The sequence below is a fragment of the Gossypium raimondii genome, chromosome 6 (assembly GCF_025698545.1).
Source record: "Gossypium raimondii isolate GPD5lz chromosome 6, ASM2569854v1, whole genome shotgun sequence".
Classification (NCBI taxonomy): domain Eukaryota; kingdom Viridiplantae; phylum Streptophyta; class Magnoliopsida; order Malvales; family Malvaceae; genus Gossypium; species Gossypium raimondii.
The window spans coordinates 2,503,258-2,518,292 of NC_068570.1; the positions used below are offsets into that span (position 1 = coordinate 2,503,258).

Below are 15,035 nucleotides of genomic sequence, written 5' to 3' on the forward strand. Positions count from 1 at the left end.
TTTAATGTTAAATATTTTATTTAGTTATTAAATAATATATTTATTTTATGTAATTAATATAAAGTAATATTATTTAATGTTGAGTATAATTAAAATATATTAAGTTACTTAATAATAAAAATATTAAATTATAATTATAAAATTGAATAAAATAACAACATTTTTATTTTTAGTTACTAAATGGAATAAAATAATAATTAAATGTTAATACATTTATTTTATAGTAGTAAGTCATAATTTTATATTATTGAAATATGGGTAAAAGCATAATTTTGTTATGATGGTAAAAGTGTTATAGTGAAACTCTAATTTAAAATGGATATAAATGTAATTTTAAATTTAATAATATATTCTGAAAATTTAAAATTTAATAATAAAAGTAAAATATTATTTTAATTTCAAAATAATAATATAATAAATAATATTTTCATTCATTTTTAAACTCGTATTTGAACTCAAGACATTATATTTTAAATAATTTTATTTTACTATTTCAACCCTATCGTGAGTGTGCTATAAACTAATGTAATTAATGATACTTCGCTTTCAATATTATGTAATCTGTCTAATTTTATATATATATATATATATATATATTTAAAATAATCATTTTAGAGAAGAAAAACCATCAATAAGGGTTGAATTGCAATAAAAGAATAGGAGATTTGGACCCAAAATAGCAAATAATATTTGATTGTTTCAATCAATTTCCAAGTAAGATGAGGCAAAACCTTTGAAAATGATGGGATGGTTGTTTTAGCATTATAAAAGGTCACGTTTACTAAAATACATCATCATATAATACAAAAATAAGTGGAAAAATTGGACCACATTAAACTTCTTTTCACCTTACTTTTTTTTAATTATTATTTTTGGAAAATATGAGACACATATTCTAAGTAATTTCACCTTAGTTGTCTTTTCCACATGATTCAATCATTAATAAATATCTTACTCCATATATGTGACTTATTCTATATTTTATGTAGGTGAATTACTGTTTTACTATTTTGTATATTATGTCGTTAATTGAGTTGATGTCACGAGTTAATCGGGTACTAATTTAATTAAAAAGGATTAAAATATCTTTTTACATACAAAGTAAGTTGTGTTATTATAAGGGTATTTTCGTCTATTTACATATTTATGTAAAACCAATAAGAATCAATTATAAATTTTTTATTAAGTCGACAATTGAGTTGATGTCACAAGTAGAGGTATTAATGGGCTAAACTGGGCCTAAGCATAATATTAACATACGTTATGCTTGCCCAAGCCCGGCTCGACCTGAAATTTTAGCCTAAAATTTTACCCAAATTCTTCCATATTTGTAAAAGACAAACCCAAACTCATCTTAGGTCCCCTCATATTATTTAAAAAAAATTAATATATATATTATTTTATACTAATATTTAATGATTTTGTACATTTTTTATTTATTAAAATTTTTATATAGTTATCTTAACATTATTTTAATGTTTACATTACAGTAGTATTTATTATATATTTAATATAGGCTTATTTTTTTAATACGTTGTAATTTTTATAATATATAAAAAAACATAATATAAATATTATAAACTTAAAACGAGCTAGGCTAAGTCGGGCTTGGGTCTTGAATGTTCAAGCTCGAGCTCGACCCATATTTTAAACAAGCCTAATTTTTTTTGCCCAAGTCCATTTTTCGAGCCTAATATTTTTGTCCAAATCCTCTCAAATTTTGAGTAGGTCTTCGGGCCTAGATGGGTGACTCGGCCCATGAACAGATACAGTCATAAGTGAACCAGACACTAATTCAATTGAGAATTACTAAAATACCCTTTTACATACAAAGTAAATTGTATTATTATAAGGGTGTTTTTCACCGGCATCATGAATGTCCCATAATTTAGTATTAATATGGTATATGTATTATTTTCTATGTTTATATTTAAATTTGAGATACAACCAAATTTCAAACCCAAGTTGCCACTAAATGGGAGGGACTTATGGAATCAATTTTGGTCATTTTCTAATATATTAAAATGTTTATTCTCAAACCATGATTTATAAATATATAATAAATACATAAGATTGTTGCCCAATTTTTATGATTAAAATTTAATGTATTATGCACAATTAAATTAGTATATATATAAAAAAAAGAGAGTAGAGAGTTGCATCTAAGCAGTTTCCAAGTAATTTCCTTATTATTTGTTTGTTTGTGAGAACTGAGATGGAAATAATTGATGTAATGTTTCTTATATATATATAAAATAAAAGAGAGAAATAAAGGAAAAAAACACATGTTATTATATGGTTAAAATATAATTCAAGTTATTATATATATATTTACAATTTATAGTTAAATTCAAGTTTATTACAAATATTATATTTTATATGATTATTAAATAAGTAAACAAGTAGAATTTAAATTTAAAATTTTAAAAAGTAAAATAAATTGAATTCTGAAAATAAAATAGAAGGATTACGTTCCAAATATAAAAATACAATGACTTGAAATATATTTTAACCTAAATATATATAATTAAAAAAAGACATAATGATGAATTTGATCCCTATTTTGCTTTCATCATGTTTTTTTTTACCACTTTGGCCCTCGACCTTTAAAATTCATTTCAATTGCCTTTTTGGGAAGTTAAAGCTATCTGAAATAATAAATTTTTAATGATATTGAGATGACAGCCTGTGTAACGGTCTATTTTTACTTCATTATTAACTTAGATATTTTTTAATGATTTTATGAAGTACGCATGAATTGACACGTAAGTTTCCATATATATGCTGTTAAAATTTTAGTGATCTAATCAAATTTTCATTTAAAAAGATAATTTGACTAAAAATTGAAAATTTAGGGCCAAAATGTAAAAAAAAAAGGGTTAAAATGATAAAACAGGTAAAAGTTAGGAGCTAAATTTAACTTTGTCTTTCTAACAATTGTAGTATATCTATCTATAGTTGTGAAATTATAAAAAAAAAAAAATTATTTCAAGGGCAAAAACTTCTATTGAATAAGATGAGGAAATCTTGAAAACCTGTACAACAAGATGTTGCAAGATGACAGAAAAGGAAGACCAAAAGGAACAAGTGTGGTGATGAAGGTTGTAAGTTCTCGAGGTCAGTGAAATCTTGGGTAGCTATTCAGTGTTGGAGCATGAACTTTGGGACATTTTGAATGGTTATTTTAGTTGATCGAGGCTATGACTACATATTTAATTTAGACTGATAGTCTTGAGGCAACTAAGGTTATCCAGAAGAAACTTATGAGAGGATCTAATTTGAGGATTTTTCAATTGCTGTCAATAGAATCTATCGAGTGCCTTTTCAGTTTTTTTTAGTAAACTACAACAATGGTCCCTCAATTATGTCTTTGATCACTCAACTGTTAGTTTTAATTTAATCACTAAAATTTTCGAAATTAAATATTTTAATCACTCCCTTTTTTAGTTGTTGTTAAACGAGTGATGAAAAGCTAATACGGGTTTTTTTATTAACTTAATAATAAATTTAGTCCTCCTAATAATTATACCTTCTATAAAATTGATCCTCAATATAAAAAGAAATCAACAAATTTAATATTTAATTATTTTCCATTAATTTTGGAAGTTGGATTTAAATAAGTAAAATTACATTTAAACTTACAAGAAAATGGGCATATTCATTTTATGGGCTGGGTCTCACCCTTTAATAAAAAAACGAAAAAAGCCCCATAACCCGGAATAAACCGCTCGAACACGGTTCGTGAAACCATACAATAGAAACCTAGTCCCTAAAAATTCAAAAGAAACTGTTTTTTTTTTCAATCTCTTCTATACTCAATCCTACTTGTCCTCGAAGCTGTCAGTAAATCAATTTTGGGTTTTGGGTTTTTGCTTCTTGATTAATCGGTGAGTTCTTTTCGTTCTTCAATCACTTAATGCATCATTTTGTGCTTTTTAATATTTAATGTTATATTGAAGTCATTGTTAAAGATTATTTCTTTGGTTAATTCTTTGAATGAGATATACATGGATTTTAAGTTTTGAATTCAGTGTTAAAGTGTCTCAAAAGCTTGAATTCCCAGTTATTTAAAGGTTCTTCAACTTCACTGGAGTTAACTATTTAGCCCTAGAATAGGAGTGTAATTCATGGATTAGAAAGCGATGAACTTTTTTTTCTGCCATTGATGTAGGTGTTGGAGATTCATACTAATTTACATGTGATTTAAGTGTTTAGAAAAATGGGTAATTGTTAAGGGTCAGAATGGGATTGATCCTAGTTCTCAAGAGTCAAGACTCAAGCTTTGTAACTTTAATTTTCAGCTTAAATTATTTACCCTTATACCAAACTATGTCAGCTAGATTGATTGTTAGCATTAAAAAGAACCGGAAGGAAGCAATGTCGAAGAAAGATAGTTGAGCTATAGGAGAAAGCATAATAAGCACATGATAAGTTGTATTCTCAAATCAGAAGTGATAATTGTTTGTTGATCTTTTACTACATTTTGGGCAACTTAAAGTTTTAATTCTTTTTTCTGCACATTAAATTTGGGCTTTAAGATTATAAATATTTGATTTCGTTTCTTTATGTGGAAAAATTTTGAGATTGCTGGTTCGTTTTCCTTTTTATGCATTTGATTTTCTCTTTTAAGGTAAACTTTGGGATTAGGTGATGTTATTGTTATTTTATTCGAGTAATGGGAAAAGAAAACAGACCCGTGGCATTTTCCCATCACGTTTTTGTTGCCGCTGTGGACCTACAATGAGGAATTGATGATTTTGAGATATTCTAGACATGGGTGTTTTGGTAACTTTGATCATGTTTTTGTTTTGTCGAATTCTTATTGGTATTTGAATGAAATAGGTAGTTGAATTAACCCCTCAACAATGTCTGCTCCATTGACGCCTTCTAAGAGACCACATGATAGGAACCCTTCAGAGCTGAATGGGAAAAGAAAGTTGCAAAAGTCAGACCAATCTAAAATTTTATCCGGTGGTATTGTTTTCCGTGTACTATGTCCTGAAGCTAAATCTGCTAGTGTCATTGGCAAAGATGGCACTTTAATATCACAAATTCTTCAAGAAACTGGTGCAAATGTCAAAATCGAGGAGGCTATCCCTGGTTGTGATGAGATAGTAATTGCCATCATGGGTTCCGGATCTTCTGATAAAGATACTGAAGTTGGTACGGTGCAAGGAAAGGAGGATGGCGGTGACGAGGCTGATGCATCCAATCGGAGTGATGAAGAAAAGGGAAATGATGAAAACAACAATGATAAGGCTTTAAAATCTGTAAACGAAAATTCCCGCGTGCAGGAGGCTTTGTTACTTGTTTTTGAAAGAATGGCTGAAACAGAGCGAAATTCGGATGGAGTTGATAAAGAAACCGAAACTGTTAAGTCTTTCACAACGGTTTTAAGGTTGCTTGTTCTTTCCAGTCAAGTTGGCTGCCTTTTTGGTAAAGGTGGCAGTGTAATTAAGCAAATGTCTGCCGACAGTGGGGCACAAATTCGAATTCTTCCCAGAGACAAACTTCCCGCGTGTGCTTCAGCTTCCTATGAATTAGTTCAGGTACCTTAGGTTCTATTCTATATTTCGCTTATTAATAACAAATACCTAACACAGTCTGTGAGCAATTATTTGAGACTTGAACATTGTTATAGTGCTGTTTCTAATATATTATGTTCTACCATATAATTAAATATGCACATTAGGTATCATGGTAACTTATTACGGACTTTTACTTGGACTTTATACTCTGCGGTTTTGCTACAGATTACTGGGGAGTTTGATGCAGTTCGGAAAGCTCTTCAATCTGTTTCTCAACAGCTAATAGAAAATCCACCTCGGGATCATGACTCATTCCCTCTCAACACAACCGGACAGTCATCCCATTCTTTTGGTCCTAGGCCTGAAGTCCACCCACCACCAAACCATTCTTTAAGTTCTCAGGGAGCACCCTTTGCTGCAGGACCTCGGGATGTTGAGCATCATTCACCTCTTCCCCCTCATATGCCTGGAAGAATGATGTCTTCTCTGGAAATGCTAACATTCCGGTTATTGTGTCATGATGACAAAGTTGGTGCTGTCATTGGAAAGGGCGGAGCAATAATTAAGACTCTTAAGCAAGAAACAGGCTGTGATATCAAAGTTGTGGAAGCTATTCCTGATTGTGAGGACCGCGTAATTATCGTATCTAGTCCGGCGGTATGATTTAGTCTTCAATTGCATGATTATTTTAAGTTATTAGCATTGTGGTTTTCTTATTGGACTGATGATTAATTAATAAATTCAGCACCCAGATGATAGGATATCACCTGCACAAGATGCAGTTCTTCGTGTACTCGGTAGGTTATTTAGGGCTATGCCTGATAGCAAGGACAAGACTATGATGGTTAGGCTTCTTGTATCATCGAATCAAATTGGTTGTCTCCTTGGCAAAGGTGGCGCCATTATAGCTGAAATGAGGAAGTCATCTGGGGCTCATATTCGAATATTGGGAAAGGATCAGGTTCCAAAGTGTGCTTCCGAAGGTGAAGAAGTTGTTCAGGTTAGCTTCCGTGTTTCTCCTAAGGGTAAAAGTATCATAATGGTCCTTATACTAGGAGCCAGATTGCATTTTGTCCCATCTGCTCAAAAATGGGTAAATTAATCCCTATATGTCAGATTAAAGAGCAAATAGATCCTTGTGTTAAAGTTTTCATCAATTTCTACTGTTAAAAACTAATCATTGTAAGTCAGAATGAGGTAAATGTGGCACATCATGTGTTACTACCTGGTCTATAACAGTACAAACCGATGAAATTTTTAACAGAAAGGATCAATTTGCTTTTAGATATAACGTACAGGGACTAATTTGCCTTTTTTTTAGTAAATGGGGCAAAATGCAATCTATCTCCTAGTACAAGGGCCTCTATGGTACTTATACCTTCTCCTAAGATTTATAAATTGGAAATTTTGGAGCTGTTCTTTTACTCTCTTTGATTCTTTATTATGTTATCGTAGATTAATGGTGATCATGAAACTGTTCGAGATGCTATTATGCAAATAACATCTAGGTTGCGACATCATTTCTTTCGTGATATGTTTCCTTCTATTAACCATCCTTCAAATCCCGGTTTCATGGACCAAGGACCCCCATTCCCTTCGTTTATGGGAAGGAGAGAATTTTCACCTCCGGGATTAGGTCCTTTTCATCATTTTGATGCTTTTGGTGGACCACCTCCACATGGTGGTTTTCACCCCCATGATCCTCCTTTTATGCGCAATATTCATCGACCAGGCATGCCTCCTCATATATCCGAAAGAAAACCATGGGGTCCTCAGGTAAAGCTTATAGAAAAATGAAATTATGGGACAATTTTATTTCAGATATTAATTTATTTTACGTTCTCTGTTTTTGTTTGTAGGGATATTTAGGCATGCCAGATTTCTCTGGGCCACCCCACCGAAGAATTTCCGGTTTTGGCGGGTAAACAAATATAACTTTTTCTGTTAGTAATGTATTAGTTTACAACGTGTCCTCTAATGGCAACATCTCTGTTTTGTTATGGATATGTAGAGGAAGCCAACCGGCTGTTATCACAAGCACAACTATTGAAGTTGTTGTTCCTCGTTCCCTTGTTCCTATAATTTACGGAGAAGATGGCGCATGTTTAAAACAGATACGTCAGGTATGTTAATGAATCCGGTACTTCGTTTTTACTTAACATGCAGCCAAAAAAAGAGAGCTTATCTTTAAAACCAATGCACAGATTTCTGATGCGAAAATTACAATTACCGAACCCAAGCCTGCAGCAACTGAAACTGCAATTACAATATCTGGAACACCCGAACAAACGCATGCAGCTCAGTCTTTAATACAGGCATTTGTGATGAGTGAGACCGAATCTACTTGAACTAATAATAAGGTAATCATCTTCAGTTATATTCGATGGTTGATTCTACTTCATCACTTACTACAAGTTGTGATTACTGATTTGATATCCGGTCCTTGTTCTAAAAGCTCATTGCATAATCCGTTGATCATGCTGGTTGGACATTGCCGGGATTCCTATTTAACTGTTTTCTGTGAGAATGCCGAATCTTATTTGAAAATTGGCTTAGGGAAATGACATTCCTTTTCAATCTCACATGAAGAATTTTACTAGGTGATCTGTTTGTACTTATGTTCTTTGACAGTTGAGAAAGGAAACCCGATTTTTTATTTAACATACCGTGAATGCATAATATATTTTAGTAACGTTCCGGTGCATCATCGAGCATTATTGCTTGTTTTGTTTGAATTCGTAATAGTTGGCACTTTGATTTTTACCTTGATAACTATTTTTAATCGTTGTGTGTTTGCCAATGATACTGCTCTAACACAAAGCATGGCTAATTTGATCATCGGCCATTGAGTCTGAATCCGTTATTGGAAATTACTGTTTTGTCCTGTGATGTTAAAAAGTACTTAAACTATGAATTTTGTGCATTTTGATCCTTGTATTTATCAAAGTTCCTTTTTAAGGAAATAATCTTGAATGTGTGCTTGTGTTGTTGATTACATCGGAATGATATGTTTGCAACTCTTTGTTTGTAGGATGCCACCATCGTGTGTTTAATTTGTGTTCTTAAATGAACTTTCTTTACTTAGCAAACAAACATGCAAGTCAAAATACAGTTTTGAAGAGTACAAGGACTTATGATATATTTTAACATTTCCTCCATAATTGACTTTGAATGGTGCTTTAAAAGATCAAATGATGGTTTTGGTCCTTTTATTATGTTTAAATTTGGGATTTAGTCTCTGTATTTTAATTTGGTATAATTTAATACATATAATGTTAATAGTTAATTTAAATAGATAACACTGTTAATTACTGTTAATTATTCCGGTCAAAAAGAAAACTTTATTTCAATATGGTGAAAACTCGTGCCAATATTCGGAATAATTAATGATATTATAAAAATAAACGGATCAAATTATATCAAATTAAAATTGGTTACTCTATTCTCTTTCAAAAGGAACCACACTACAACAAGCAGATTTGCGTATGGAATACATAAGTGAAGACAACAATAAATTACATTTCCTGCAAGCTCTGTCTTATTGAACAATGTTAAGTATTTCATAAACCTAAGCTTTAAACAAGGATTACTCCTCATTCCGAGTCTGAAATGGCTTATATGTCTTAAGGCTTTGAATTAGTCCTTCAACAGATCCAGCTGCTGCTATAAGTGATATTATCAAGCAAACCCAGCTTAGTATTTTCAAACATACCCACCTGAATGAATACTTTGGTATTTTCGCTTGCGCAATGTGCATCTCGATCGGGAAGTAAACCGTTAATGGCCAAAACGAACCAGCTCCGATCAAACCCAAGAAATCGTTGAAGAAAGGGAATATCATTGCTAGCACAGCTGTTACTATAACGTACGCTGTCCTCCATACTAATCTGAAGAAGTTGAGATAGTAAACGCCGCAGAACGGAACATCCATAGCGTGTTCGCGGGTTATGAACTTGTTGTCGGGATAATGTCTGGCGCACAGGCTTTCGACGAACCCAAATAACGGTTGGGCAAAAACTTGGTATGCACCAATAAGGTGGACAGCAATACAGACGTTGGCGAAGTCGATTAACCAAAAGGGTTCGTAGAAACCGAACCCTGTAAGGAAATTTCCTGGTGCATCGTTTCCGAATGCTGCGTATCCAACAATGCCACAAAGTACATAGAATAAAGTGGTTGTCGTGACACCGACACCACTCGCTCTCTTCATCGACTTATTTTCTGGTGGACTCGCTTTGATTGTATCCTGAAATTACAAAAAGAAAAAAAAGTAGTTTTAGAGAGGCTGCATATGAAAAAGTAGTTCCTTCATTTTTCGAGATGGGACAGAAGAATTTGAAACACTTCATGTAGCTTGGATGTCACAATCTTTTTCTAATAGTTTGATGATAATTTTTGATGACTCACAAAGAACACAAAAAGAAAGATTACATACAAAAAGCCAATGGAATCAGTGGTCCTAGTTTTTAAGGTCCACCATATATATGGATGGTCCATAGGAATCTTCATATAGCCCTGCAGTAACAAAAAGAAATGATTCTTTTTACATTTTACATTGTTCTTATTCGTAAAAGTATTATAAAGACTTCTGTATTTTGGTTTCTTTTATTCAAAAACAAGATAAATTAATCTCCATATATTAGACCATTATACCATTAAGTGATGGTGTTTTATTGTTTCGTTGCTTGAATTAGTCCCTCCATGTAAAAAATTTCATTCATTTCTTTTACTAAAAATTTATCTATTTTGCTTGAATTAATCATTCCATACCAACATGAGGTACACATGGCATGTCAGGTGTCATTGTTTGGTTACTCCACCAACCACACCAGCATTTAACAGTAAAAATGTATAGAATTTTTAACTGAAAGACCTGTTTGCTTTTAGATGTTACGTATAATGACTAATTTATTTATTTATTAAGTAAGAGATAAAGTACAATCCGGCTCTTAATATATAGGATCTCTATAAACCTACTTATTCCTACCCTTTATTAAATATATAAAAAACTTTTTATACCAAAATAAATATGATAATAATTATCCCTAGGCCTCCATTTCTGAAAATTGAAGCTGAAAAATACAACTTGCAATTTTCTAGTTCCTACTATAAAGTTTAAACGGCCCCACAGAGGACCATCACCGAAAGGAAAGGTTTCAAGTTTTCCTTTTCATTTCAGTTTGTTTTATTATTATATAAAATCTTTTTAGATTCTTACACGTATAATAACTTCACATGATGTTTGTAAGTTTTCAAAACAGACATGAAAAACATTATAAAAATCAATACAAGTACCTAACAAGCAATTATTTTTTTGATAGGGTCTTAATTTATGTATAAGAATCTGGAAAATGAGAGACCCCCCTCCACGAATTATTATTTTTTTCAACCACCGTGATTTCGTGCAGACGTTTGACATTATCAGGCACACATTTCAACGTCCATGCATCATCAACTTAATTATATACATAAATAAACTAAAAATTGAATTGTATTCTAAATTATATATTCAGAAAACGAATTAATTAATCTCTATATGTTAAATTAAATAATAAATTGGTAATTATATTAAAAATTTATCTATTTTTACTCTTAAAAGCTAGTTCTTATACTTCATTATTTAGTTATATTATCAATCATACTAATTTTTAATCGGATAGAACTTTTAAGAAAAATGATCAATTTGTTCTGTGATATAAGCTATAAAGATTAATTAAAATACAATTTAACTTTACGACTTCTTGTTACTTGTACCTAAATAAATAAATATCTACACATACGTGTGTTAAAAGCAATATGCTTGAACATTGCCACCTACATACCAGCACTATGAATGCGTATAACTAGTTGCATAGAGTTATAAGTTATACTTGCCTGAATCTCAATGAGGACGGTGGAGTAAGCATAAGCAAAGGCAATGTCCCCAATAGCTTGGAATGTTCTCCAAACCTTTTCAGAGCCTGACACGTCAACCCCTACTTGTACACCAGTTAAGCTTGTCCTTACATGTTCTCCCCCACCTTGATGTTGATGTCACATGGAAACAACAATCAGATAAACATGAAAATTTTACATAATGAAACTAAATGAATGAAAGGTTTGGTTTTGTTTGTTTACTTGCAGCTTTAGCAATGGAGAGTCCAAGACCAATGGAAGCATAAGTAAAAGACATGACAGCAGCAAGGATTGAAAGCCATGAAAGCTTGTGAAAATTTGGGATTTGGCTAAGAACAATTTGAATACAAGCAAAGATGATCATGAAAGGATTGTTTGATGTTTGGCACTTCACGTGATGACCATGCTTGTGGAAACAATTTGACCTTTTCACAGCCCTGAAATTTACAAAAACAAATATAAAAATCATGGTCACTGTGGAATTTTTTCAAACACTTTCTCAAACTTTCAAATTTTTTTACTTACACCATACTAATTGATGCTGTAATTGTATAACCAATGGTTACACCAAGAAGATTTGCATATTGAGCTAATCCACAAAGCTGAACCTTTCTTCCTCCTTCAAAAACAAACCAAAAAAAAAAACCCAGATTCATTTTGGGATTTAATTGAGCTTAAAAGAGGTAAATATTAATGGTGATGATATAATATGTACCTAAATAAGCTCTAACAACATCCATGTAAGTATAGTTTCTTTTTCCATGAACAGGATCAGGAGCTCTATAACAATCAGCAAGAAGGGTTGAAGTGAAGTAGGTGATGAAGGAGAAAGCTATAAGAACCGCCGGTCCAACCACCCAACCTAACTGAGCAATCGCCCATGCCAGTGATAATACTCCAGACCCAATCACAGCTGTGATAATATGAGCACTTGCAGTAACCCAAGTCCCTTCAAACCCAAAAAAAGTCACATCAAAATAATAAATAAAGAACATAAAAAAAAAGAAAAAGAAAAATTTATATACCAGTTCTTTTTTCTCGACCATCATCATCCAAATTCTTTTGAGGGTCACCATTTTCATAGTCGCCAGTGTTTTGTTCAATGAACATGGTGTTCTTTTGCATCTCTCTGGCCATATATCTCTCTGCCTTAAAGCTGGGGTTTGTTTATAATGACGAGAAGAGTGTGTATATATATTATATATATATATATATATATATGTTGAAGGAAAGGGTTAAATGTACAATGAAAATGGAAAACAAAAACTGGGTTATTTTTCTGAAGGGCTTCTTAAGAAGATGATAAGCATCCATAGGCATGATCTGTGTGCATATATAGGCTTGGTTGGAGACTGGTGACTGGGGGATGGGAATTATTGGCAGTGTTTCTTATCTTGCACAATTGATGGTCATGGTTTTTGGGGTCCCTCATTTTTTAGAAATTCCTTAATCCAGTTAGTTTTTTAAATTTATCTAAATTTTTTTCTCAGTAAATTAGTACCAATTCAATTGAAAATAAAATAAAATAAAATAAAATATTTTTATTTTTCAAAATAAATTATATTTATATATTTATAATTTTTTTATTAAATTAATGTTTTGATTTAATTGGGTATCAATTTAGTTAAAAAATAAAAAAAATATTTTCTCTTTATAAAGTTTTTTGTTTTTTATAAAGACGAAAATACCCTCAATTTTTCAAAATGAGTTGTGTCTATCCTTATTATAAAACCTTTATTGAGTTGGTGTTATATATTAACCGAGTATAAATTTAGTTGAAAAAAGGACGAACACTCTCACTTTTTAAAGTGAACTGTATTTTCTTGAGAGTGTTTTTGTTATTTTATAAAGATGGAAACACCCTCACTTTTCAAAGTAAATTGTTTCTAACTGGGTTGGAGTCACGGATCAATTAAGTATGAACTCAATTGAGAAAAGACGAAAATACCCTCACTTTTCGAAGTAAGTTGTATCATTCGTTCAACCAAAACCTTAATTGTTATTTATATAAACTCCTTTATAATTGTGTTCTTTCTATAAGTTGATTTTTCATCTACATCGTGAATGTATTATAATCAGACGATTCAATATTATTTTTCCAACATTAATGGAACCACACGCTTTAAAGTTTGTGGAAAATCTGTAATACATGGTAACCATCCATTGTGACACACACCAAATTTTATTTTTTATTTTTTTTTGCAAATGTTGGGTTTAGAGTACTGCCAACTTTACCCACAAAGACAATGAATAACGCACGAAATTAGGAAGAAAAAAATAATTTGATTTCGACCCCTCCACATGTGATGGATGATTTGATGAGGGGTATCAGATGCAAGCAAAGTTCAAAACTTTTATGCCTTTAAGTGCTGAAATGAACGGTTCTAATGGATATATGCTTTCATCAAGTTTTTTCCTTTAAGCCTTTTAGCCTACACCTTCCAAGTGATCTATATAAATATAGCAAGTTTTATAATTCATTGTTTTAAACCCATTTTGTGTTTAATCAAAAACATTCCCTTGTGACTAGAAAGTTTCGGAATATCACCACTTCATGGATCATATGATAATAAGTTTAATATCCTTTAAATAAAGTATCGAGTTTAAGTTTTATAGATGAAGAAAATAACATTGAAAAAAATTATTGTTTGTTTAAAAGTCTAACCCTATTTACCAATGAAACTCCCATTAGCATATTGGTAAAAACCGAGGCTTCGGATTAGACAGGCTGGAACAACAAATACTATGTGTGAACCTTCTTTTCAATAATAAAAATAAACAGGCTGAGTCTAACTCAATAATGACAATTTCAATTTGAATCTCATCGTTTGTATATAATATATGGATCTATGGGGCACAATAACATATAAAACTATTATCAATATTGTTGTTGTTGTTACTCTTAGTCCCAATGTTGAAGGGAGTGAAAGATATTGCCTTTTTCTTTTAATTTATTTTCATATTCATTGGATCCAATTACTTTAATTAATGTTAGCCTCTTTTTTCCAATGCATGCTACCGAGCCATGGAATTTGGCAACCTTTTAGCTCCACCGCAAACCATTGTAATAAAGGCTCTATATAAGTATCATATTTAGGGGAAGCTAGGGAGGCTATCATAAAAAGTTTACAGTACTTTAATTTTAGTCCCTTCAAAAATTTATCTTAGGACAAACAGACTGTATTTAGGGGCGATTTTAATGAGGATAAACAATTTTATTGACTTCTGATTATTATTCTCTGAAAACAAAATAAATTTTGTATTTTAATTTTCAAAAAGTTATACCTCTAGTCCTTAATAATATTGATTAAGGTTTGGGGATTTGGTTGAATTTAAGATAATGTGTACTAAATGAGAATTTGAATAATGTAGTAAGTAATAAAGTAGGATGAGGCAAGAGATTTGTCCATGATGGTTGGGAATTTGGACAACCTTTGGTTATATGACATATGGTATTTCCATTTCAATGAAGTGTTGATCAATTTAAAACAAAAGAGTGGAGGAGACTTTAAGAGACATCCCCATCTAATAAACCTATGGTCAAAACACAGTAATTAAAACCATAGGCTATGATTATTGGTGAGATGTTATAATCAATAAAAGGGATAATAT

At 31.4% G+C, this 15,035-nt stretch overlaps 2 protein-coding genes across 3 annotated transcripts; one reads left to right on the forward strand and one right to left on the reverse strand.

Moving 5' to 3' along the window:
- The first annotated feature begins 3,718 nt into the window (after positions 1-3,718).
- LOC105772799 (KH domain-containing protein HEN4) lies at positions 3,719-8,232 on the forward strand. 2 transcript variants are annotated; one of them, XM_012594254.2, is made up of 9 exons: positions 3,719-3,887; positions 4,843-5,549; positions 5,754-6,185; positions 6,274-6,528; positions 6,984-7,304; positions 7,388-7,449; positions 7,540-7,651; positions 7,733-7,888; positions 7,984-8,232. In XM_012594254.2, exons 2-8 carry the CDS (start codon positions 4,866-4,868, stop codon positions 7,874-7,876), a joined length of 2,010 nt encoding a protein of 669 aa, XP_012449708.1. In that variant the 5' UTR covers positions 3,719-3,887; positions 4,843-4,865; the 3' UTR covers positions 7,877-7,888; positions 7,984-8,232. The 2 variants fall into 2 exon arrangements, with proteins under 2 accessions (XP_012449708.1, XP_052488714.1); XM_052632754.1 differs by having other exon boundaries at positions 7,733-8,232.
- A 710-nt stretch (positions 8,233-8,942) lies between these two features.
- On the reverse strand, positions 8,943-12,763 carry LOC105772800 (amino acid permease 6). The gene is made up of 6 exons (XM_012594255.2): positions 12,449-12,763; positions 12,139-12,372; positions 11,949-12,042; positions 11,646-11,860; positions 11,403-11,548; positions 8,943-9,774 (listed from the first exon to the last, which is right to left on the reverse strand). Exons 1-6 carry the CDS (start codon positions 12,558-12,560, stop codon positions 9,115-9,117), a joined length of 1,461 nt encoding a protein of 486 aa, XP_012449709.1. The 5' UTR covers positions 12,561-12,763; the 3' UTR covers positions 8,943-9,114.
- Between the last annotated feature and the right edge of the window lie 2,272 nt (positions 12,764-15,035).

Bases quoted from the DNA above. Each gene is read 5' to 3' on its own strand.
- LOC105772799 (XM_052632754.1), top strand. From the start codon at position 4,866: ATGTCTGCTCCATTGACGCCTTCTAAGAGACCACATGATAGGAACCCT. The intron at 6,529-6,983 runs GTTAGCTTCCGT...ATGTTATCGTAG, and splicing joins AAGGTGAAGAAGTTGTTCAG to ATTAATGGTGATCATGAAAC. The intron at 7,450-7,539 runs GTAAACAAATAT...ATGGATATGTAG, and splicing joins AGAATTTCCGGTTTTGGCGG to AGGAAGCCAACCGGCTGTTA.
- LOC105772800 (XM_012594255.2), bottom strand. From the start codon at position 12,560: ATGGCCAGAGAGATGCAAAAGAACACCATGTTCATTGAACAAAACACT. The intron at 12,043-12,138 runs GTACATATTATA...TTGTTTTTGAAG, and splicing joins TGTTGTTAGAGCTTATTTAG to GAGGAAGAAAGGTTCAGCTT. The intron at 11,549-11,645 runs GTAAACAAACAA...ATCAACATCAAG, and splicing joins CTCCATTGCTAAAGCTGCAA to GTGGGGGAGAACATGTAAGG.